The sequence below is a fragment of the Amphiura filiformis genome, chromosome 1 (genome assembly GCF_039555335.1).
Source record: "Amphiura filiformis chromosome 1, Afil_fr2py, whole genome shotgun sequence".
NCBI classification, from domain to species: domain Eukaryota; kingdom Metazoa; phylum Echinodermata; class Ophiuroidea; order Amphilepidida; family Amphiuridae; genus Amphiura; species Amphiura filiformis.
In genome coordinates, this window is record NC_092628.1 from 79,791,288 (window position 1) to 79,817,111 (window position 25,824).

The 25,824-nt window shown below is 38.8% G+C and overlaps 1 protein-coding gene across 2 annotated transcripts in view; it reads right to left on the reverse strand.

Annotated features, from left to right (window-relative positions):
* Positions 1 to 1,124: 1,124 nt before the first annotated feature.
* LOC140154274 (glycine amidinotransferase, mitochondrial-like) overlaps positions 1,125 to 25,824 on the reverse strand; it is a 32,399-nt gene continuing 7,699 nt past the window's right edge. For both annotated transcript variants that reach the window (XM_072176868.1, XM_072176863.1), the window contains exons 2-8: positions 15,836 to 15,965; positions 14,009 to 14,200; positions 12,492 to 12,687; positions 12,198 to 12,385; positions 7,727 to 7,864; positions 6,146 to 6,374; positions 1,125 to 2,182 (exon numbers count right to left, since the gene is read on the reverse strand). In XM_072176868.1, coding sequence (XP_072032969.1) covers positions 1,956 to 2,182; positions 6,146 to 6,374; positions 7,727 to 7,864; positions 12,198 to 12,385; positions 12,492 to 12,687; positions 14,009 to 14,200; positions 15,836 to 15,895 — 1,230 coding nt within the window. In that variant the 5' untranslated portion in view covers positions 15,896 to 15,965 and the 3' untranslated portion in view covers positions 1,125 to 1,955. The remainder of the gene's footprint in view (positions 2,183 to 6,145; positions 6,375 to 7,726; positions 7,865 to 12,197; positions 12,386 to 12,491; positions 12,688 to 14,008; positions 14,201 to 15,835; positions 15,966 to 25,824) is intronic.

The following is a 25,824-nucleotide window of genomic DNA, read 5'->3' on the forward strand; positions in this document are numbered from 1 at the left end:
GAACACATCACTCCCATCCTTGAGCGCCTCCATTGGCTACCAGTATCACACCGAATCAAATACAAGGTTCTTCTTCTTGTATTCAAAACTGTCAATGACCATGCCCCTGTCTATTTAGATGAGCTGATATGCCGCTATATGCCCATCCGCACCCTCCGGTCCTCCTCACATAACTCTCTCAGGTTCCCATCGCAGCGTCCACGGACACACTATTATGGCCATAGGGCATTCGCTGTTTGTGGGCCAGCACTCTGGAACCCTCTGCCATTAGAGATCAGAAATGCTGCTACAACTGACCAGTTTAAATACCATCTGAAAACATTCCTTTTCAAGGATTACTATGGATGATTACACCATGCTGGTGCATTGTTATGACATTGTGCTATATTTTTACCATATTTGTGTTGATTATGATATTGCTTTTGTTGTTTTTGTATGTATATGATATATGCTATGCTCTTTTGAAACTACTGAATTCATGTGGTATCTGTAATGTATTTTATTGTTTAAATTCGCTTTTTATCATGTTGCCTGTACAGCGCTCAGTGGCTTGCTTGCTTGCAATGGGCGCTTATAAATCCCTCCTTTATTTATTTATTTATTTATTAGCATGGCTCAAATATAAGTGGTTAACAGTAGCACTTAACTGCTATGTGTATTAAACTTAGGGGATGTAATTTTCTTTGGAAGCGGGGTCATGAATATGTCGGTAACCGGAGTCAATATTTTTATGACCCCCTATCGCGGGTGAAAATTTTATGATCCCCGTCAGCCTACACAGACTCGAGAAAAATTATTCAATGCCGGGCCGGGACTAAGGGGGCGGAGCGCGAGCGCGCCAAAACTTTTGAGCTAAGAAAGTGCACGAAGCGCATCAAAATTTTGATCGTAAGCACAAACATTTTGCATCAAATAATAAAAGATTGTGCGCACATTTTGATTGGTAACTTAAAGAATGCCCGCGCAGCGCACGGAATTTTTGAGTTACCAACCCATAATAATTCTATAACCCCCCTATTTTGGGTGTTGAAAATTATACCCCCCCTCATATTTTTGGTCTAAAAATTCTATGACCCCCAGTATATTCATGACCCCCTCCCCCTTCCAAAGAAAATGACAGCCCCCTCCCCAGCAAACACAAAAACGTTTTTAAAACGTTTTAAATAAGTTATATTTTGGCTTTTGGTTTAGGTAAAAACGTTTTAATAACATTAAAATGTCGGGTTATATAAAGGTCATGATAACGTTTTAAAACGTTTTGCATGAAAACACACTACAACAATGTTTTCAAAAAATGTTATTGTAAACTATTTTTGCAAACATTTTTGCCAAATATTGTGTCAATACTTAAATAACATTATGTTAAAATATTTGAACCCAGCAAACACAGAAATGTTCTTAAAATGTTTCTTTCAAAACCTTTTAGTAACATTTAAATGTCGGGTTATATAAAGGTCGTGAAAACGTTTTTAAAACGTTATTGAAAATATTTTGGGCAAACATTTTTCGCAAAATATTTTTTCAACCCCAAAATAACATTCTGTTTAGAATGTTTTGTATCAAGTTTTCAAGAATGTTTTTGGAATGTTATTAAAACGTTTTTATACCTTTTATATAACCCGATATTTAAACGTTTTCTGTAAAACATTTTTGTTTGCTGAGCAGTAGATTATCAAAAATGTTTTTAAGGTTATGAAAACGTTTTATACTCTTAATATACCCTTTATATAACCCGACATTTAAACGTTTTCTGACAACCTTTTATAACCTTTTGCGAATGATGTCGAAAACGTTTTGTGTTTGCTGGGTCAATACTAGACTATAGTCGCATTTATCGTAACATTATTTTTTATAATTATTTCCAGAAAAAAAAAAAACACTTGTAAAATTTCTGGCGGCCGTGCAACTTTTTAGAGTTACACGCCCTTGTTTCATAGCTTTTCATTGCCTTGGTTTTACAAGTATGATTCCAATTTTCCACGACGACGGACATCACAAGTCCAGCAATGGAATCCTCCTCCAAGCGAGTTCGCGAAACGTATAGAGACTGGAATGGTCTTGATACCCAGCTTCTCAAACATCCCAATGGTGGACTTTTCATTCTTGTCAACGACGACACGAGTGGGGTCCAGCATTAAGACGTTCATGGATAACCATTTGGAGGTAAGCCAGAGGGGGTGATCTGAAATGAAAAAAACAAACGTACAGTGGCTTCTGGCTCAACCTTTAGAGTATGAATTTATCTCTGCTTTTATTACCACCCCCCCCCCCATTAGTGAAAGCCGGATAGCTTTCGGCTGCACTGACTTTACCAGTCTATAATACCGAATTTATTAATTCGTATTAAATATACTGATGCCAGCACTGGCATCCGCTGCTTGCAGGAAGTCTGGAAAGGTGACCTCTACGTGAGGGTGGTCAAATTCCTGTACCTTTGAATGGGACAGCATTAATAAAAATTGTGGCTAATTTTTAGACCATAAATGTTTGATTTTTCCAAGTTTATGAGTGCATAACAACAGTTTTCGTCGATAGATTTTTATTTGTAGAATAAACTAGCTAGGTAAGTTTTAAATAATGAAAATTCTGGTTCATCACTTGTCACTTGGTAGTCTTGTAACATGTGAGTGATTAATGGCGGCGCCCATGACAACTTGATGAATTGTTTAATTCGAATTAATCAATTCGAAATTATATTCTTTACTCCTACATAGCACATTCAAACACAAGAAGATTGAATTAATTAACATCTACACAATATTATGATAGTGTTTCTTTTGTTTGACCCCTATTCATCAGGAGCCTGAAAATAAATTGAAGCAAAAAGCCCGGTTCCGGCACACATCGACATCGCCTGGTAAATAATTACATTGTACAGCAGGCAAACTAAATCAATACCGGGATCGATACACGTATATACCGGTATGTGCTATGCACGATATTCAGACGATAAATCTTTGGATACCGGGGTAGAAAATGATGAATATCTCCCGTAATTTTTGCTTTCTAAAGAAGCCAATTTTAAGGTTGCACTTGAATATATGTGTTGAAAGAACATGATAGTCGTTAACGAGCGTATTTACAACCAACCGTGCGTTTTGAAATCAAAAAATTGACAAAAATTCAGATTTTATATGTGCAGAACAGAAACAAATGACAGCTGCCCTCATTCGTAAACAATCGGGGTAACGAAACATTTCACGTTACAAACGCAATGTGGACCACTAGTGGAGGCAGTCTAATGCAGATGATTTCCCAGGCTCGCTGAGATCTACAGAGGTCAGTCACCGGGCTATTGTCAATAGCCTTAGTCGGATGTCCCTCGGTCCATTATGTGTCTCAAAACTATTAAACAGGTCAGAACAAAATGCGTGGCTATTGAAGAACAGGTGGATTCGATCTACCATCATGGCGATTTCTGCCATGAAGATATCGGGGCGATGACACTGTGCGGCACTCCGTGTATCCGAGGGTACTCATGCTCGGCAAAATTTGATAATGCCCCTTGTTGTTGCAGATTTGTAAGTAATTATTTACCGCCACGCCCCCTTTAAAGTTCTCATCGCATTGAATGATGGGATTGTTATATGGTGGCCCGCTAGAGAAGTTACGATGCGTTATCGTCTTTTACCGTACTTCGATTTTCTACTTTGATTCATTAAGACAAAGCAAGAGAAGATCAATATGAATATGGTAATCCTGTTATGTATCAAATGTTGAACTATTAACTTTAATATCTCTTAGAAGGACGTGTTTATTCATCGTTATCGTAGATGTTTACCAGGGATCTTCACAACGCAAAAGAGGTATACGATAGTCAAAGTGAAATTATTCAACGTAAATTCTAGACGAGTTAAAAGCACTTTAGAAGCATAAATAAGGGGGTTGAGGGTCACACGGATTGTAGAAACAACGATTATAAGGCTCATTGGCATTATACCCCTTTTTCGCTAAAACGCGAACGACATTTCTAACATAACCATTTTCTGACGGAAACGCGTAAGCCTATAGGGTATAGGCCTAATGCACGGCACCCGTGGTTGCCATAATTGATCTGATGTGATGTGATATAATGTGAGCCAAACGGAAATGAAGAATAATGAAGCTCTTAGCTCTGTGAATGAAACTAGACTGATTATGCTATTGTGATACATAAATTTAGAGCACCCTTTTTCCATTTCGTGAACAAGTCAGATATGAAAAATTAGGCTTTTTTATGTTTCGCGAATCGCGTTTCTTTATCTGAAAATACCTCTAATTTCGCGAAATTTTCGACGAGCATGAGTACCCGCGGATACACGGAGTGCCGGAATTGGGGCAAAAATAAGCCAACCAATCAAACAGCAAAAGCAGATCAACGCAATAATAGCTTCTCTATCTAGGGCATTTTTATTGGCCGATCTCTATCCATTTGTGGCTCCAAAAGAACGTTATGTGGACTGATGCTTGTTATTTGAAATGAATGTGATGTCATCGCTGGTAGCCGTCTAGCTTAGGCCTACTTGCAAATTTGATATTTAACTATTTGTTGCATGGGAAACATTAAATTCATATAGCTATATATTGTTTAAGTATTTCAATCGTTTTTGTAAACCTGGTAAATGTTATATATTAATGACAACCAGTGAAAATAGTTCACCTATCATAACATCGCTGCTCTTCTTCATCTGACTCATTAGCTCAGTTGATGGTGTATCGGTCCGGTGATCCGAGGGTCCAAGGTTAAAATCCTGGATGGTCAGTGAACTTTTTTTCACTGACTGTCATTAATTAAGTATGTGGAGATTTGTGTTAAAAACCTTTCTCATTATTAAGTCCTTAACATAGTTTAACTTTATTTCTCCGTCTATTGTTTTCTTTTACAGTCAAAATAATTTAATGGTGCAAATTAATATACTGCTATTATACAAATATTAACTGTCTATGAGTGTGATGGTCGAAATATAATCACGAGGTGAAAGATGGATTGTTCCATTCCACGAGCCGGAACGGCGAGTGGAATGGAACAATACATCTTTCACCGAGTGATTATATTTCGACCATTACACGAATTTAAGACAGTTAATATTTGTTTTATATCACTCATACATAAATTCTATTACTAAAATACTATTTAAAAAGGCATTTCGTGATCCACAGCCTCATCCCCCCACTTTTCTCAATATGTTTTTTTCGTGGATATGTACTGAAAAATGTCATAAAAAGAGGATGCTAGGATCACAAAATACATTTTTTCATCAACATAACACCATGTTTTACCGTGATATACTTCACATTTTGGGGTCCACCCCATAACTAAATCGGCGAGTCTAAGAGTCAGCGCATGGCTTCGCGCAGCACTATGATAGTAAAGATTACTATACCTCATAAATATTTATTAGGTAATCCAGACTTCTTATTGGTTAATAACGCCAGCGTCCGAGTACGGTATTTTGACTACTTCCCCGCGCCCGTGCAATTACGCGCACGCGGGGAAGTAGCAAAAACTTCCGCAGCCTACTACCACACGGTGTCGCGACCCCGCGCGTCACCGTTCCTCCAGACGTGGCATTATGCTACACAACGGTGATTCTGCAGATGCATTTATCGTGAAAATGGCGTCTGCTGCAGTTATTTTAACGAGATTACCGACGGATAATAACACGCGAATTTGACGTTTTATGAAACAAAATGTTATTTATGGAATGTTAAAAAGAAAATTAGAATAATATAGGCCTAGGTCTAAATATAAATTGATTGAACAGAAATCCTCCAATAAAATCAGGTAAGCAAAATATTAAGCTTATTTACCATGCCGGCCGGCACGTTGACTGGTGTGTGTTTATGACTTTTATTTACGATTTTACCGTGATAGTGAAAATATTTATGAGGTATAGTTAAACAAATACAACATGTCCATTTCGGGGAAGTATTCAAAACTACTGGTCCCTTGGTGTTGGATGATTTGACTACTTCCCTCCGCTGACGCGTCGGGAAGTAGTCAAATCATCCAACACCTCGGGACCAGTAGTTTTGACTACTTCCCCTCAAAACATGTTGTATTTGTATACTATCACACGGAGAGGGTGATGGTAAAAATGATAAATGGTAATCAACCAATGAACTGTCTAGAATTTATGTATGAGTGATATAAATAAGAACGTACCATCGGGCATCATAGGTTTTGGTGGATGGACGATCTTCCAACCTGCTTTCTTAAACATATTGATCTGGTTGCATGGACGTATTGGATTAAGAAGTACTATACCGGGACCAATGATATTGAAGGTACTATCGATATGCAGTGGATGAGGATCATCAAATGAGAGAACATGGATGTTGTATTTGTCTCCAAGATGTCGCCGCATCCATTCTATGCCCATGTTATTAGTTACCTATTATACATTGAAAATATAGTAATTTAGTTACTCATCTCTACGTTTTTCCCTTTAAGGATGACTCCGGAAATCACAATATTATGCCTTATAATATGATAGAAAATTAATTATCAAGCACGAATCACGTGGTTTTATTTGAAATAAACTCATATTGACCATACAAACGAATAAAAACAGTCGTATATCAACACGCGATATTCAAAATTCCCGGGCGCCGAAATTGTCCAGTGTAATGACGTTCTAGTAATACAATGAAGGCTGACAACAATTGAGCACAAGTAACCATGACGTCATTTTGGCGCGGGAATTTTGAATATCGCGTGATGAGAGCCGGCTGTTTTTATTCGTTTTTATGGTCAATATGAATTTGGTTTCAAATAAAACCGCGTGATTCGTGCTTGATAATTGTTTTTCTAACATAAGGCATAATAATGTTGTGATTGCCGAAGTCATCCTTTAAGACAGGCGCAGCTATTTTGCGGTAGTATTGCAGCTATTTTGCGGTAGTATTGCCGCAGCGACTAAATATATTGTTGACTTCATTACGCGCACCATTTTGTCTAGCTCGTTTGACTGGGTGCGATACCCAGGCAAACAAGCACCGAGACAACTGACTTTGGTGCGGGTAGTGAAGTCGACACTGCATATCAACCACCGAGTGCCACTAATAATATTCGGATATCAACAATTTTGGCAAGGACGCAAACACGGACGCACCAAGCAGACATGTTCGCATCTACGCTGCACACAATCACGCAAACGAACGGGTCTTCCTTTCCAGCGGCAGGAAAGTATGAAACCAGGTCTAAGTGATATGTCTATGCTGCATCAGACCTTGCGTTTTCGGTTATCCTAGTTGCCCACGTCCAACTTTGTTTTGTCAGCACAGATATTGACTGTTATCATACTGACATTTCTTTTAACGGAATACTACTCTTCGTAGCAGGATAGACACCCATATGATAAAGGACGCGAAGGTGGGGTGTTCCTCACTAGGTTCTCAGGAGCGATTTCCGGAGCGACCTTCTGTTATTTCTGCTCAAACGATAAGTCGGGGTCTTTTTCGCTTTATGCGTCTTCTGCAACTGAAGATGTTGCGGAATTTCTAGCTAGTGAGAAATAAACCGCTGCGTCTGTCGCAGTGGGAATATTCCCGCAAGACGTCGGACTATATATCGGAGAACATGGAGAACGGAAAACAGTGCTTGTCGCAGCAGAAAACCACATGCAAAATTGCGGATTACATCAATCTTTTCAGCGGAAAATCGTTGCAGATAGGCCCTAGTGCTTTGGAGCAACTTTCAAAGTATAAACAGCTTACTGTTTATTATAAACAAAAATTTACAAACCTGACTTCTCTGCACAAATATGTCCTTTCCAGCTCGTATGAAATCAGCAGCATCGAAGCAAGGCTCAAATTCTGTTGTGACAAAACGACCCTGTGTGGCAAGCTTTTGGCGCTCTTCAACACTGTATTTCATGTATTCCTTTGCAAACAATAAACAAATAATAAAAATGTATAAGGTGATGCATTTATAAGACATAGATAAACATAAGTAATAGAAGTAAATTTAAGGTTTGTACTCTATAATGTTATCTATTTAAGGCTTTTGCTTTGTGTACCTTAAGATGTCTTTATTTTTACTTTGTAAGCGCTACGAGCTTGTCATAAGGAACAGCGCACCAAACGTTTTCTATTATGTTATGTTATGTTATGCTATAGTTGACTAAATTATAATTCTATTCAACTGGACTTTATGTTATGTTATGTTATGTTATGTTATGTTATGTTATGTTATGTTATGTTATGTTATGTTATGTTATGTTATGTTATGTTATGTTATGTTATGTTATGTTATGTTATGTTATGTTATGTTAACGATTGAGGTCAGAAGTCATAGCAGCTATAACAAAGTGAACCTCACCGCGACAGAAACATAATTTTCAATGATTTATGCCAGGAAGATGCGTGCAGATTTATATAATCAGTCAAAAACAACAACCCAGCATTACAAAAAATGTGCTTGTACTTGTTTATACAATATTACCGAAGAACATTATTTAATTTGTTATTTTTACTAGCCGATTTCCCGTCCTTCACCGGCTCGTAAAAATAGTATTAATACCCGACTTTGTACAAACATGACAAAAGGCTATTGCGTTTTCAAATTGTTGTTATCATTTTGTCCACTTCACTGACAACGTTGACGGTCTAGTGCCATGATTGAGCGTCAAATGACATGAATGGGGCAAGGATTGGTATTCCACTGGTCATTTTGGCCATACATACGTCATAGTTGCCCCCTTGCCAAAGATGTTTTACTTTAGTAAAACCTAGATACGCTGATGCCTATACTGATGCACGGCAGTGAACGTAACCGTTGCGGCTGAAATCCAGAAATGACGTCATTTGTTCTGGTGCTGCCACTTCCGGGTAACGCGGGAGAAGAACATATGCCTTTTGCAAACAAAATGGCCGACTCGTCCCGGCCCCTTTCCAGCGAAAATACAGCTTATTTAGCCAATGTGAACATGGGGTCATCGGTTATAATATTTTCCTATCATATTGGACTAACACGTCAGCTACATGGTATTTCACGATATAACAGTAATAAAAAGAAAACTGCAAACGTTCGTTCGTCGCCTTCGTCCAGCTCTAATGACGTCATGATGTAAACAACGTCCGGGTAGTTAATAATTAATTAGGTAAACCCAAATATGGAAACCTCCAAACCTATGCAAATTAGGTGTTAGACGAATCAAAATACGATCAGCCCACCTCCAAACTTATGCAAATGAGTTCAGGCGGTTACGTGAACATGTACAGTAGTTCGGCTCTTGTGTATACCGACCTGCCCCTTGCCTAACGCCACCCACCCCTATTGGCTGCTTCAACTGCTTCAAATCTCTTGTTGTCTATACAAGTGTACGCACCTTATACCATCATGGAAAGGCGCAGCTATTCATGGGCTGTGCTGATGCAGAAAACGACATTAGGCTTTCAAGAACATCGCCTACCTTGAGGCCTACAATAGATGGTCTGATGATAAAAACTGAGTGTTCATTTGCAGCCTGGATATGGACCACAGACAATTAGGTGGTGTTGGTCTACTGATGTCTAAGCATGTACAAAATTAATGTATGCAACGTCACAATTTCGTCAGGAATATCACTGCTACTTTTCACTTTTGCTACCTCCTGCCACAGGATTAGCTTATATTAATATTAAACGAACGGATCATGTCTCAAACCATAGACCCTGCTTCTTTTTTCAGGGTCTGGGTTCAAACACTATCAAATGAAATGCCCAACACTGAGCTTCAGGCCCTTAACAACTAAACTGCGCAAGGATTCGCCAGCTGAGATTAATCAGCGTGTCAGATAGGGCCTGTCACGGTCCCCTTGGTCATGTTGGTACCTAACAAGTCTTAACACAGTGAGTTCCATTGCCATGATATATAGTGGGTCTTAACATTCCCCCTATCGTCGGAAATTGGGCGGCTACCTAATTCCCGGGTACTATAATCAACATTTAGGGTGGCATTGTTTTGCTAACTTTACAAAGACATGGGCGCATAGGATGGTCGGGCAATTAGTTGGAAGCGTTTGGCAGTTCGTTTGAGCGTTTTACGGACAGGAAAATAATCCAGAGGGTAGCATCTACCCCGGGCATTTACCCCTCCCCTTTCGTTAGATGATGGTTAAAATGCGTTTGGTATCCTTTGAACCATTATCACCAACCACAATCCGGTTTTGTTTTGTCCAACCCAACCAAAACGTTTTGTGCTTCAATTTTGAAGTGATTTTTGTTGCCCGGATATATTATTTTTCCCCTCCCCTTATACTCACAAAGCCCCAAAGCTGATCAGTTCATCGGAAAGAACAAAATTTCACAGAAAAAAAAGCCCAAAACAAAGCTGATAACTTGAGCGGAAAGAACCGAAGGTTGACGGAAAATCGTCCGACATCTTCAAGACAGACCTTATAATCAAGAAGCATGGGGAATCTCGTGAGCTTTATTTGATTAAGGTTCAAAATTTGCTCGGACAACATCATATCATTGGATAACTAATATTATGAGGACAATGAAAATTATTGCTTCTTTGGGAAAATAAGTCGTTTAAAATTGATGTTCCGCAAAAACCAACTGTAAGCGAGTGAGATTCTTCGAACGAGACAGATATTTTGTTCTTGAAACTACAGTGCTGTCATAATATGAACACAGTCAGTTTGTGGCTAAAATTTCGCATTCAAATTTCGCGTTCAATTAAATCTCGCTTCACTTGTCGAATCATTTCGTGATCTAATGTATTTGCCATTTTTCAGTGTGTGTGACCCTTTAAAAAAAATATAAAAAAACCTTGACCTAGTCGGGTCAAGTTCAAATTGGCCGCCATTTTTAGATCACGGAAATTTCATATTCGTATATTGGTAGCGTAAGTAGCTTTTGTATAGCGTGCTGTAAATTACTGCTTAGACACAAAAGGGTTGAGGTAGTAGAGTGCAACGTACTGCATGGTCTATTGTTCTGTTGTATCCGATTTGAGCGCTGACATATTTGAAAATGTTGCCAATCAATATTCATGAGAGTGTACATTCAACGTCCAATTTTCGAAATTGGGTGACTTGGCTTGGCAGGTTTGAAATACATCTGACTGGGCGTTTTAATTACGTAACGCATAAAGGCATTGACATCATCCAATGGCTGCCTATAATGGTGCTGTTAGTGTTAGGCCTATGGGGGGGCTGTGTTTAATTTCTATAATAATTGGTTGAACAAATTCATCAGGATCGGTAGAGTAAAGTCAATCAAAAGGTTCTTATTTCTGATCCAATAAATTGCACTTACTGAGTACGTTTCGATAACCACTCGGTTATCTTTATCAACACTGAATGAAGACTGCTACTGTGAACTGGTCATCCAATCGCCTATTGATTTCTTGGTGATTGACTTGTTGACTGTGTTGCCAGTTGATTTTTTCATCAAAACATCCAACAGGAAAAAAATCAACTGGCAACACAGTCAACAAGTCAATCACCAAGAAATCAATAGGTGATTGGATGACCAGTTCACAGTAGCAGTCTTCATTCAGTGTTGATAAAGATAACCGAGTGGTTATCGAAACGTACTCAGTAAGTGCAATTTATTGGATCAGAAATAAGAACCTTTTGATTTGGGCCCCACAGGGGGTCAAAACTTAACATTTTGTTCAAGCCACACAAATGGTTTACTCTGGTACTAGAGATTCAGAAAGGTCAACGGTCGCAATTTGGCCTACACATGGGTCAAAACCAAAAACACGATCTGATTTCTCATAAAAAATAGTCTCTATAAAAATTGCATGATATATGATACTAATTCAAATAAAGAATAGTTTGCACCATTTAGGATGTCTAGTTACAATAATAACTGAATGAAAATCATGACCTTTGACCTTTCTGCTTATAACTCGAGAACTATACGTTACAGAAAGACCAAACTATACTTTTTCTGAATCTCTAGTACCAGAGTAAACCATTTGTGTGGCTTGAACAAAATGTTAAGTTTTGACCCCCTGTGGGGCCCAAAATTCGGCCTTTCGCCTTTTTGCTTGTACTTCGAGAACTATACGTTGCAGATAAACTAAACTATACCTTTTCTGATTCGTTTTGACCAGAGCAATAATTTGATGTGGTTTTGAACACAATCTGATCAACTTTATAGGAACATAACTCAAGGCGCAAGGTGCATTTTGGCCACCAAATTGGTTCCTGCCTTAATATAAAAAAAAAGCACAACATAAATAAAACACCGTACACTCTGTAACTAGACTAATTTACCTCATCATAAAGTTCATCACTCATCTGTGGCTTAGGAGCAGCAGTCCATTTAGCACCACCATTGAAGTATTCTTTAAGAAGCGACCTGTAGGCGCGATATTCAAAGAATCTGCTTCGCCACCCCATAGGGCTTTCTATTATCTCATCACCGATGACAATAAGAAGATCCCGAGGCATTGCAACTTGACCTGTATATATTTATAAGATCATTTCTTTCTCATTCTTAAAAAGTAAGTAAGTTTAAGTAAGTAAGTAAGTAAGTAAGTAAGTAAGTAAGTAAGTATTTTATATTACCTGTTGAAGTAAAATCTGGTGTTGTGTACTTGACGCTGAAATCAACAATATCTGGTCTTCGGACAGTTACACCTTCTCGCCTAAGTACAGAGCAGAACTCATCAAGTTCAGCCCTGGCTTTGTTAACATGATCTAAAGGGAAATTTCTACCGCCATACTTGGAGAAGAAATTCCAATTCTCCTCAACAGTAGAACCCTTTAAAATCAAAATCAAAAGTGTAATGTTATCACGAGCTTAGCACAGATCAACGACTGTGATGACAGAATGATAGCAAACTTCATAACCTGCTGTTACAAATATTTGCCATAATATTGCCTTTGTTGACATAACATTATGCAGAAAGCAAGAACGTCTTTTTTTTAATTATACTCTCTTTAATTGAACTAAGTTCCTAAGGCCTCGTATCCATAGGCTGTTCCCTTGTGGCGTGTGCCCTTGTTCCGTGTTTACTTTTTCCCATGTGACCTGCCACACAGACAACGAACCGTAGCGGCCACTAAGCAAAACAAAGGTTTGTTGTCTGTGTGGCAGGTCACATGGGAAAAAGTAAACATGGAACAAGGGCACACGCCACAAGGGAACAGCCTATGGATACGAGGCCTTACACACCATGTGAAACTAAGTATTAAGTATTGCAATATCCTCGAGACAGATACATGGTGTATCAAAATGATTGGTACCCATCAGCTTTGTTGTCTAATGAAACGACGAGCTGCTTCTTCCAAATTCAATATTAGATCACCTTGAAATGACTACAATTTATACTTGTATGACCTTTCATAACATGAATGTACAAGTAAGGTGGATATTATACTGCATTTTGATGTGGCAGTCTTGGTCATATTCACTGGATATTGATGGGTACCAATCCTTTTCCTACACCTTGTAGAAGTTCTATTCGGTAAAAAATTATTGAATACCGAACTGGGGTTCTATTGATTCCACTGACGAAATAAGTACCTAAACCAAAAAATGAAAGTAGCGTCCGCACAATGTTTTTTGGTGTTTTCTATATCTCTCAGACCTACAGGCAGTTTCTACAGAGTCTGGTGGGTGTCAACAATTTTAAGTGTTGAGATACCGTAAAGAATCGCCTAATGGCGCAATTGGGATCCCTGTGTCTATGAGCAAAAATCTCTAAAATTCTTAACAAAGATAAAAATCTTAACAAAGAATTATGGGTGTGTGCCAATATTTGTGGTGGCATTTTTCGAGATGGCATTTTTATTTTGAGCCTATAATTACAAGGGACTTCTTTATATTCGAGACAAGTCATGGTTAAAGTATAGGCTCGCGGTGATCTCAAAACCATGACTATGCCCTTTGAACAAAAATTAAAACACAGCAAATAGACAAAGTTTTATATCTCATTAATTAGACAGAATTAAGGTCTGTAAGTTGGTAGATTTGAAGCTCCAAAACAAATTGTCTCAAAAAAGTAAAATATCTCCAATAGTACCGGGTGTGATGCGACCGACGAAATGTCATAATTTTGATATAGTTTACTATGTCATACCTTGATGCCTACAGTTAAGGGAGGAACAGTGGCACCTTCTGCACGTCCGACAATGACTTCTTCCAAATGATCCCATTCATTATACGAACACACAGGACTCGTGGAAGATGGTATGTTGCTAACATTAGCTATTGTAGAGGAACGGTGAAGGAATCCACGAAATGCCGTGCTTACGTTTGTGGAGGTACGTAGCTTTGGGAAAAAATAATAATATTCAATACACAACTAGAATTATTACTTGTCCTAAAACAATAATTCTTGAGGCTTTGGAGCATTGTAAAGTTTTAATATCAGTTATGTCCTAAAGCCCCAGCATCCATCCAAAATGCCATGTACGGATTGAATAAAAGGACAAAAGAGAGGCGCAACTGTACTTTTGTGTGCATTTGTTAGTCGGTTTGCTGATGTTCTAAGGGGCTGTGCAATAATTATGAGCCCCAGACGGCTCGCCAAAAATCGCTTGCCCCCCCCTCTCGGCCCGCCAAAAATCGCTTCCCCCCCCCTCTCGGCCTTCCAAAAATTCTTTACCCCCCTTGCGCATGCCACATTTTTGGGATCCTAATTTACAAACCTTAAATGGTCTAGATACATGTTGCGAAAAATGTGCATATTTAAGCGTTTCCGTACTGTTTTTAAGTCTTTTTAGAGCGTTTTATTTAAAAGGCGCCCCATGAATGCCTTCCCAAAATCGCTTCACCCCCCCTCGGCTGGCCAAAATTGCTCCCCCTATCGGCTTGCCAAAATGTCTTGCCCCCCTCCAATTTTACCCTCCCCCAGGGCTCATAATTATTGCACAGCCCCTAAGTGTCTACCCCTTGTAAAGATGCAAACACGATTTTAGATAAATAGCGCCACCGTTGTTCAACTTTTCTTTAAAATGACTCAGTTTTACATGCCATCAAACAACCGTGCAACAGAACAGATTAAAAAGTTAAGACCTCAATGGACCTTCTGCTAAGAAATCTGCTAAGATCTGGAAGAAAACACATGTACTGGCGGTCGTATATTGTAACGCAAATCGGTGACAACGTTATTTCGAACGCTGATTTTTGGATGTTGATATAACGTCATTATGACGTTGTTTCGACGTCAAGTTGTGAACGTAAACATCCCCATTAAGTCCGGTCGAACGCAACGTATGAATTACATAAAGTTAACGTCGTGCGCAGGTGGTGGTCGCATTGCATTCTCTAAATTCAGTACATTTTCATCGTCAACCGTGTAATTGAATGGGATTATTTTGAAATTTTAAAACGCATGAAATATCACAAACAAATAGGCCTATGTTAATAAATAATATAAATACAAGCTAAAACCGTTGGGGTTCGATAATGAACCCCACAAAACTAATCGAGTATATGGAAAATGCCATACGGCCGGGCGGTTTCACAAGTTGCCGGCTCGATCATGCCATCCGCCGCCTGGTTGTGCATGGTTAAGACGTAAATACGACGTCATTGCCGAATGAATGCTTTTTAAAATCATGTCCAGGTACATTAAAGTTCCATAACCCGATCGACAACATCATCCACCTGATTTTCTCATTGTTGATGAGTTTTTGGTATCATATAATAAATCATATTTTCTCATTACCATCCTAAAATTTGACAATCCAAATCGATGTATTTCCGAAGAAATTATGAAAAACAGGCGTAGAGTGGTTACCACTTTTGACATGCCCGAAAATTCAGGGTAGGTATTTTGATATGATGAGGTCATTTTTGTGCATTTTAATGTGATTTTAATTAAACAATATTCATCTTCAAGGTGAGCGAAAAATAGTTAGTGTTGAAATTAATCTTTTTAATTAGTTGATATTCATCTTACCGATATAGGTTTGAAGATTCTTGACATATTAACTTCTCGAAGACAAAAACGAAGCATCATGTCATTTCAATTCCTGCTTTTCTCATTTACCATCCAAGTTAAGCAGCAAAACTAGTGGTTAATATCAATACTGAAATGAAAATTCATATCATAAAGATTTATAGTGTATGTGATTGGTGCAAAAATTGCTCAGAAAGTGGTAAAAGCATGAAATTTGGCACAAGTACTCGTAACAACATTACAAACATTTTCAGGGGTAGTGCCAATTTGAATTCTGCGTTCCTTACCAACGGTTGCTAGGCAACATATTTTGCATAGAAACCGGCATACGGCGTTCAGAGACCACATTATATGGCGGATACTCCTGTATTGTTATGCCTAACATACCAATCTTCATGTTTACATGCATTTGGAGTACTTTTAATAGGTTTTTACCGTTACTAGACTATTTTCCCTAGCAACCAGTACAAATTAACATATTTCCCTAGCAACCAGTGCAACAGTATGGTCTCTGATTGGTTTTAATGTGTATATTAACATATCCATTTATATTGTGATACTAGCATCACGCCGTGGCAGTTGGTAAGTACACAATGATCTTAATGCACATAATTATTGACTCATTTACTCATCAGCTTTCATGTTTTTGCTTCTTTTATAGGGTCAAAAGCTGAGTGGTGGTGGGTAGTATATTGATAGTCATCCGGCCTATACAAGCAAGCTAAAAATGGCAAGCCCCTCAATTACCCCTATCCAGACAACTGACTGGACTAAGTGTACTCTTTGTCAAGAAAAAGGCAGAGAAAAGTTGACAAGCCCCACTGCTGAAAGCTATAAAACCATGGCTGAGAACATTACTCAATTTAGTAAAAACTGCATAAACAAATAGATATCAGTCGATTGAACAGTGGAAATGGTATAGAAGTTTGGTTCAAGCAAATTGGACCGTGTCAAGAACCGCAAACGGAAATCTGATGGGTGTGACGATGGAGCAACCATGGCAACGGCACGTTGAGAGCCTGCATGAAGATGAAATATCCTCTGAGTCCAACATATCTTGGGCAGCATATCATGCCAGTCATATACCAGAACCAAATATTTTGCCTTCTATAAATGCAATGCTGCCCCTCTTTGCTGAAGAAGCCAGTTCTCCTTCAATGTTGCGTCACTGCTTTGACGTAATTCACACCGCTGTACAATATGCCAACCCTGGTCAGACTCCAGTGATAACAGTTGACCAACCTCTCTTTGCCAAAATGAAGCAGCTACAATGGTCCATGGACAATCTGTATGGCGAAGACAAGTTTGTACTGCTTCTTGGGGGACTGCACACAGAGGTGACCGCCAACAAAGCCTTGGGCCACTGGCTGGAAGGTAGTGGCTGGGTGGAGGCTCTACAAGAGGCAGAAATTGCAACCTGGAATTGCTCAAATCGTTCCTGAAAGCATCCCATGTCACCCGTACCCGACATGCCCATCAAGTTACTGCTTGTGCATTGGATAAGCATCCTCACTTCCTATACTGGTACACAACACTTGAGTTGGAGCTGCTAATGTTGGCATTTGTGCGTTCTTTGCGCATAGGAGACTTTGATCTGTACGTAGACACACTAACCAAGTAGACACCTTGGTTCTTCAGTCTAAACCACACACACTATGCCCGATGGATGTCTGTTCATGTAAGAGATATGTGTGTCCTCGATGCAACCCATCCTGATGTTGCTCAAGAATTCTGGAATGGCAAGTTCGTTCTGACTAAGTCTCAGAGAAAAATTCTCCTTGATCGCCATTGACCATGGCCATGAGCAAAATAACGGAGTGATGAAAGATGAAGGTGGCATAATTTGACTAACACAGGATGCAGACGCTCTTTTGCGATGGGCTGTAGCTGGGCCAGAACTCATTCGCGTCATTTCTGAGTTTGAAGCATCCATTGTCGGAAAAAGCGAGAATGTCATTCAAACAAACCACCATGAGCAAACGGATGCTACCCAGAGACTATTTGCCAAACAACTTACTTCACTGGTGGATGTAATCGATGACATGGGAAATCCATTTGAGGAGGAGAGTTCAGACATTCTCAAACTACACTCAAGGGACATGATGGATAAGGAATCAATTGAGTGCCTCACATCCATACAATCAAAAGGTCAAGAGCAGTATGCAACCTTTATGGAGGAGCGTCTTGAGACAAACAGCAAGCCAATAACAGCTACCATCACCAGAAACAAGGTAGTACTGTTCAACAAGCAATCACAACGCTCCAATAAGGCAGATTCAAAGGTCACCCTTCTCCAAAGTGACTCTGTTCTCTTCTCAAGGCTGTATATTGCATGCCAGACAAGAGACGGTGACTTGGACAACTTTTTCAGCCACGAGAACCACCCATTTCCACCATCTGTATCTTCTTATGGGCAGCTTCGTTTGCCGTTGCAGAAGTCACACCTTATGCATTGTCTTGAGCAACATGTGGAGACTACATGTAATGCAAGGCCAAGGACTGATGTGAGCATCCTGGACGGTGCGGTACTCGTCAGCATTCTGAAACCTGTCTGATGCAAGACATTTGGTGACTACACAGCAAAGGTGTTTGTTCCTTACATCAAGAGGGAACAAAATCAGGCAAAGAGTAGACATTGTGTGGGACCAGTACTTCGACAACAGTCTAAAAGCACAAACCAAAAAAAAAGAAGAAAAGCGTAGTACAGGACCAACTTAAAGAAGACGTGTGGAGTTGTCTAGTCCCATACCAAGGAACTGGAAACAGTTTCTCCGCTTGAATGACAACAAGACAGAGTTGTTCAAACTCCTTAACAGTGAACTTATAACAACTACAACTGCAGAAAACTCTCTCGTTGTTACCAATGGCGACACTGCACTCAGTGCCCCATCTCGAGAAATGACCAACTTAGCTCCTTGCAACCATGAAGAAGCTGATTCCCGGTTCACGTTGCAGATGCCATCATGCTGGGCTTTCAAAGGATCCTTGTTCGAACAGTAGATATTGACGTAGTTGTGCTTGCAGTAGCTGCTCTGCCACAGCTAAGAAGAACAGAACTTTAAGTTGAATTTGGTACTGGCAAGAACTTACGCTACATCCCTGCTCATCATATGGCTTGCAATTTGTCTCGTTTTTCGCAGGTTTGCATGGTCTGATAAGCATCAGATGATTGGCATGTGGTTACAAAAGAAATGGTCACTGCAATTTGATTGCTGTTTCATTCTGATTGGCCATTCAATCCCTTACACTGAACACATAGGGTAGAAGTAACATATAGTATTTAAATGAGGTTTAATAAAAGAAACCACAAGAATAGAGTGCCCTCTCAAGGATGCCTACTCAAGCATGTCAAGGATAACCTCATTTGAATATTAGGGACTTCTATCCATAGAGGTTGTGCGTGAAATTATTGATTGGCTCCAAACAAAGGATTTTAACCGGTGTCCTTCACCCATGGAGGTATATGGCGTAGTGCAGTGCATTCAATCAAACGTTGTCGTCAACCTATTTGATCGTGCATTTGTTATGTGTGTGAGACGAGCTGTCGCGGTAGATTACAATAGCTTGTAATCATGCCACGCCACTCTTCGCCATACATAAATTCGCCCAGTCATATTTCCCAAATATGAAATTTAAAAAAAAAGTGAATTTTAATTTGACAGAGGTGGGCCTCGAACCCACGCTGCAGCTGCATACAGAATCTCCAAGTCCAGCGCGCTAATCCATTGGACCACATGAGTTGTTGGTAGCCATATTGAATTAAACATATATATAGGTTATAGGCAGGGTTGCCAAAAGATTTCAGCCCGAATCGTGGGTCAAATAATCGAAAAGTCGCCCAAATTTTTCCCTTTACCAAAACCATTGGTTTCTATGGGGCAGGAAACTATTGGAAGTCGCGGGAGCAAATGTTGAAAAGTCACTCAAATTTTTTCTTAACCATTGGTTTCTATGGGACAGGAAATTGTCAAAAGTCGCGGGAAAATCTTCAAAAGTCGCCCAATTGGGCTACCAAATCGCGGGTTTGGTAATAGGCAACTCCAACATTTCTCCGGTATAGCATAGAAATACAACAATACGTGTATAGTGCTGCACACAATACATAATATCGATTTTGACTGCATCGTGCATGGTATATCTGTCCGTGCAATGTATAGGAATTCTGCCATTTCCTTGTAGGCCTATAGTCCCCGGAGTATAGACGTTGGGTTTTCCCCTAGTTTATTCAAGATTTCCACATAGAACCCCCAAGATGTTTTTAGAAAATGGAAGATTAGATTATCATAAAAACGATACAGTAATCTTTATCGGGGTTCTATGTAAAAATTACATAGATTTTTCATCATTTTTTGAGCGTCTATTTTCAGTAAATTCAAAAAATATTTTGACGTGTATAAAATTGAAATAAAATTCTCCCCCTCCTTAACAACACCAAATGTACCACAATTGGGTATCACGAATCGTTCTACATGTTGTGCAGTTAATATTCATATATTCCTTTATACGTAGAATGCTTCACCTTTTACATAAAAAATATTTCAGCGAAAACCCGCCCACCCTGCTATTTTATAAATATAATCAGACTTCCCTAGAACATGCAATAATTAGCATTAAAACCAAGTTGTTTTTTAGGCATTTTAAAAACGCTTTGGCCAACGGCGAAGGCCGCTGTGTAATCATGCTTTTGTTGGATGCATTTGAGTACTCCGCCATATTTACGGTATGATACGTCATAATCTAGGTGATTATTTGCATTGGATGTCTTGAATACGGTGGCGAAGTTGTGTAATAATCGGATTAATGCTATAACATTTTTTAATGAAAAAAAAAGCAAAAACAAACAAAGAAAACGGCTGTATCGACGAAGTTGAAGCCCCATTCAAATACATGTAGCTAATGTATATATATGTGACCATCCACATCGAAACGCTCGTAAAGTCGGCCCCTGTTCAATTTTGTTTTCTTGCGTATTTAAAAAATATATATCATAAGCTTTACAATGATATATATCATTTGACTTCAAACAATATCCAGAAGCGGGGTTATGGCTTGTTAAACTTTGCTACTTCAGTAAAAAGGTACATTATTTTGGTGCTACAATATATCTCTTTTTCTACATTGCTGGTATTAAATATCAAATGGTCATAATTGGCGGTCACTTCAAATCATCCCCAAGTCAACGAGGTTCAGGAATGTCCTCTCATTGTTAATTGTTGGTTAACTCACCACTTGAACAGGATTTAGCCAAAGCAAACAAAGACTAAAGCTATTTAAGCTTATTATTCTCTTCAACAATAGGATTAAAGATTGTTATTTGACTGGACTGAAATGAGACACTTGTAGGACAATTATTAGGTTCATTATGAATACAAGCTTTATACACATTTTGGACTGTAACTCGAAATACAATTTGCCGACTTTACGAGCGGTTTGAGATGGATGGTCACATATTGTCAGTATATAAATGACAGATTCACGTACAGGGTGTCCCAGAATGATTTATACCGTGTTTGAACAAAATATCAAAAATATATAGTCAACAGTGTATCTAAATAAATGCAATACAATGCCACACATGTCTCCTACTTATTCTGCGACTTTCGTGGAAATAGCTTGATTCGTTTTGGCGTGACATTGCTATTACTGAAAATGGACGAAAACTACATGTGTGTAATGGATTCTGTATCACCATCGCCCAGCCGCACTGTGCAATATATTGAAGAAATCCTACATTCTTTGCTAGGAAATACACCAAATTTGTCACAGATGTAGAGCTTACAATGCTAAATAATTCTTGATATGGGATTAAGTGAAACATTTCAATATGACATAAGATATTTAGGTTGAAAAACATACTTTTTATGTGATTTTTACCACAATTTTTACCCAAAATGTTATTACTACAGAGGATATAACTTCCTCAAGGATCCTCCGCAGTAAACTTTAATCTTCTTTGTTACATAGCTGTGGGTTTGCACATATACTGTGGACATAAATGCATGCTGTGACACTAAGGACGAACCTTCTCTATACTTTTATGAAAAATCCATCTCTGCCGGCATTTCAAATAATGCAGCTCACACACCTCAATAATTGTCTTCAAAACTGCCCCCAAAGAAAGAATAGTTTAAGGTCGCTCAAGCGTAGCAAATCCTTTATTCCATACAATGATTGCTTCGTAACATCATAAATAATCGATAGATATCGACTATTTAGTAGAAGTAAGAACAGGACACAGCAATATACTGCATAACGTTACTTTGTGCTGAACGGTTTTACAAATTTTACAAATTTTCAAAATAGGTTACTTTGTCCAAACTTGTGATTTTTACACAATCCTAAAAAAAAAGTACCATTTTTACGCAATCCTCTCTAACTTCTACTAGAAACGTCAAATTTTTCAAATCTAAAAAATCTGAGAAAGCTAAATATATGTAAAACTTAAAATGCAAAACAATATGACTAATAGAAATGCCGTTCATACCTTAAAAAATCCATCTTTTTCGGTATAAATCATTCTGGGACACCCTGTACAATGTAAATGCATTATTTTTGTCTTAAATAGGCCTGCACGGCTGTCGGCTGAACCACTGTCAGAAGACACCAAATTGATGTTCTATGACCTTTGACATTCTTTTGTGGCGAGTGACATGGTCAGTCCAATTCACGCCGAGTGTCCTTGACAGGTTTGACTCTGCTTCAGTGGTCATGAAAGAATTCAAAAGATATTCCTCTACCCCAACAATCCCAAGCAATTGGCTGAAACTGCTCTTCGGATGATGTATCATAAGAACTCAGTAATCAAATGATAGTCATATAATGACCAAAAGATTATTACTGACTATCATTGAAGACTGAGTTCCGCAGTCTAGTACAAAATCTGAATTTTGATGATTTTTACGATCGTCCGGATGAAAAAAATCACTGAATGTTCCCTCCTGTCCTTACCCTGGCAATATGAATCAAAGAAAAATAAAGATGAAAAAAAAATAAAACAAGACAAAAAAAAAGACAAAGAGAAGAAACAATAAAAGAAAAACAAATATGAAAAGTTTGAATAATATTTAGTTTATAAAATTAATGTGACCGTGATGAGGCTCGAACTCACCACCTTCCGATTTAAAGTTCGAAGCTTTGTCCTTATATCACATTTGGGGTTTTAACAAAATGTAATCAAACCTCTACTGTGATTGGCAGCTGCACAAGGCGTCTCTTTGATAGCTGATAATGGCCATTCAGCAAGTGGCTACTAACTGACCTTGACAGGCTTGAATGAGCACTGTCATATGCTACAAAACCATCACACTCTAGGACCTGGTCACTCCATAATACTACAGGGAGCACAGTACTTTGACAATGGAGTGAAAGACTCATTATTGATTAGGCGCGGATTTTAAAAGTACAGCTCCTATGCGTGTATAGCAAAAAATTGGAATAGAATGTTTGGAATCATGTAACTAAAATACTAAATGCATTCTGCAAAATGTGCTCTGACCAATTTATAAAGCATTTCATTAGGTTTAATTTGACATATTGTATGACATGTTTGGAATTATGGTAAATTATTAAAAAAATATTTATTAATTAATCAATTATGTCAATTAATTTTAATGCAAATATGCATATTTTCTCTGACAGAATTGTAAGATTTGACAAGAGCCATCTTATAACATACCGGTATCGTATCGTATTGCGTCCCGTTATAGTTGCAGAAAAAAATACGCGTGCGCAACACACATACACACACACCCACCCCCACCCAGAGGATCGTACCGTTTTACAATCGTATAACATTCATTGGCGCTAGTAGTAAATTACAATTTTCTTTGCTTTACCTCACTTGTTCGGCTCAAAATTAAAAGAGTACATATTTGACAGTAAAAGCTTACATTTTATGGAAATTATGTTTAATAGTATGCGGCACTACGTTGATCGATACCCTGGTACGAACCCAAGCACAGTTACAACACAGCGTGTGGCTTATCTTCCCGGGCTTGTCTTGTACATTGCGAAATGAGCGAACATGCAGAGGTACATGTTTGCCTATAATGATAGACTCTAGAAATGCCAACATAAATAATCAAAGAACGTTATTTTAAGAATTATTTCAGTATCGAAATCAGTAGGAACAGAAAACCAGCCTGTAGACTCCGTGACTAAATCATAGAACAAAAGTTTGAGAGTCATTTTGCGAACTCGAACAAAATAAGCCATATATGATGATAGAGTGGCGCGAAATTACGTACACAGTCGATGGAGAAGAACGCACTCAAGCAATCGGTACGCTGGATGACGGCAGGGAATTATGGATACCAAAATCAATGCAACGCAACTTTACGCAAGATAGAAAGGGAAGAAGGTCCATACATGTTTGTGTACTGTGGCAGGAAGAGTGACACATATAAAACTTATATTACTAAAGTGGTGTGTGGCGATGTTTTGCGGGCTCAGGGCATTGTAAAATGAAGATTAAATGTACATATGAAAAACTGTAAATAAAAAGCATTTGTAAATACAATTATGCATATGTAAATAAGTAGTGCAATTATGCACTGTGGTACGGTGTCTGATCTCCGCCAAATTCCCCCTTTTATTATTTATTCCCCGATTTTTAATTACCCCACCCCCTTTTGCAAAATACTTCCCCTTTTGTAAATAGTTATCCTTTTACAAATAGATTCACCTTTTTACTTTCCCCTTTTGCAAAAATTCCTCTTTTTACAAATAGTTTCCTTTTTTACTTTCCCCCTTTTTGGAAATAATTCCCCCTTTTTGTAAATAGTCGTTCCCCTTTTTTTTACTTTCCTCCGTTTTACATATAGTTCCCCTTTGTAAATAGTTCCCTTTTTACAAATAAGCCTAATTCCCTTTTAATTTCCACCTTTTTGAAAATAGTTCCCCCCTTTTACAAATAGCTCCCCTTTTTTAATTTCCCCCTTTTTGTAAATAGTTCCCCTTTCTAACAAATAGTTCCCCCTTTTAATATCCCCTTTTTGCAAATAGTTTCCCCTTTTTGCAAATAGTTCCCGCTATTTAATTTTAATCCTTTTTACTTTCCTCCCGCTTTTCACAAATAGATGCCCATTTTTAATAGTTACTCCCTTATTAAATAATACTCCCTTTTTGTTTAATAATACTCCCTTTTTGTTTGGGTACTCCCCGTTTTCTGCGCGTATACCAGTAAGCATGGACCCTGGATAGTACCGTGCACTCACTAGAGCTCATTCCACTATATCCATTTATTGGAAAGGCGTTCGACATAAATTTGGATACCAACGTAGGCAGATTTATAGCCTGTAGTGCAAGCGACCTCTACATTCAATGGGTTAGGGATCCGTCAACATTTATGCATATGTATCAGTGGCGTACCGTGGCCGCCCCAACCCCGGGGGGTTGAAAAGAATTCAATTTTGCCGCCCCTTCCTCAACAGCCCAAAAAGGTTGCCCCAAATTTTTTCACGGTCGTTTGAAAAAGTGAAGAGCAAAAAAAGGACTTCAGGCGCTATCGTCCTAAAAGCGTCAGCACATTTTGATGTATAGTACCATTTTTTCCAATTTTTTTATGCTTTAGCAAATTTTTCCGCCCTTTTTTATCTACAAATTCTTTTTGACGCCCCTTCGTTTTTGCCGCCCCTGTTTTTGCCGCCCCTTCTTCTTCCGCCGCCCCTTCATTTTGGCCGTCCCCTACTTTTACCCCGGGGGGCTGGCGCCCCAAAAGCCCCCCCCCCAAAAAAAATACGCGCATGTGTATAGAGGGGTTTTACTCCGATTTTGATAGGGCAGATGAAACCATGTTCAGAATGTTTAAACGGGTGAAACCAGCGGCGTAGCTGGGATTTTTTCCAGGAGGGGCAAGACTGTATGGGGCGGAGCCCAAATGCACCAAATTTCCCAGGGGGGGCGGGGTTATAGACGCATATCGTATGGATTCCCCATCTCTCTGCCCCTCCTCTCCCTCTCTCTCTCTCCCTCTTTTTTCCTCTCTCTCT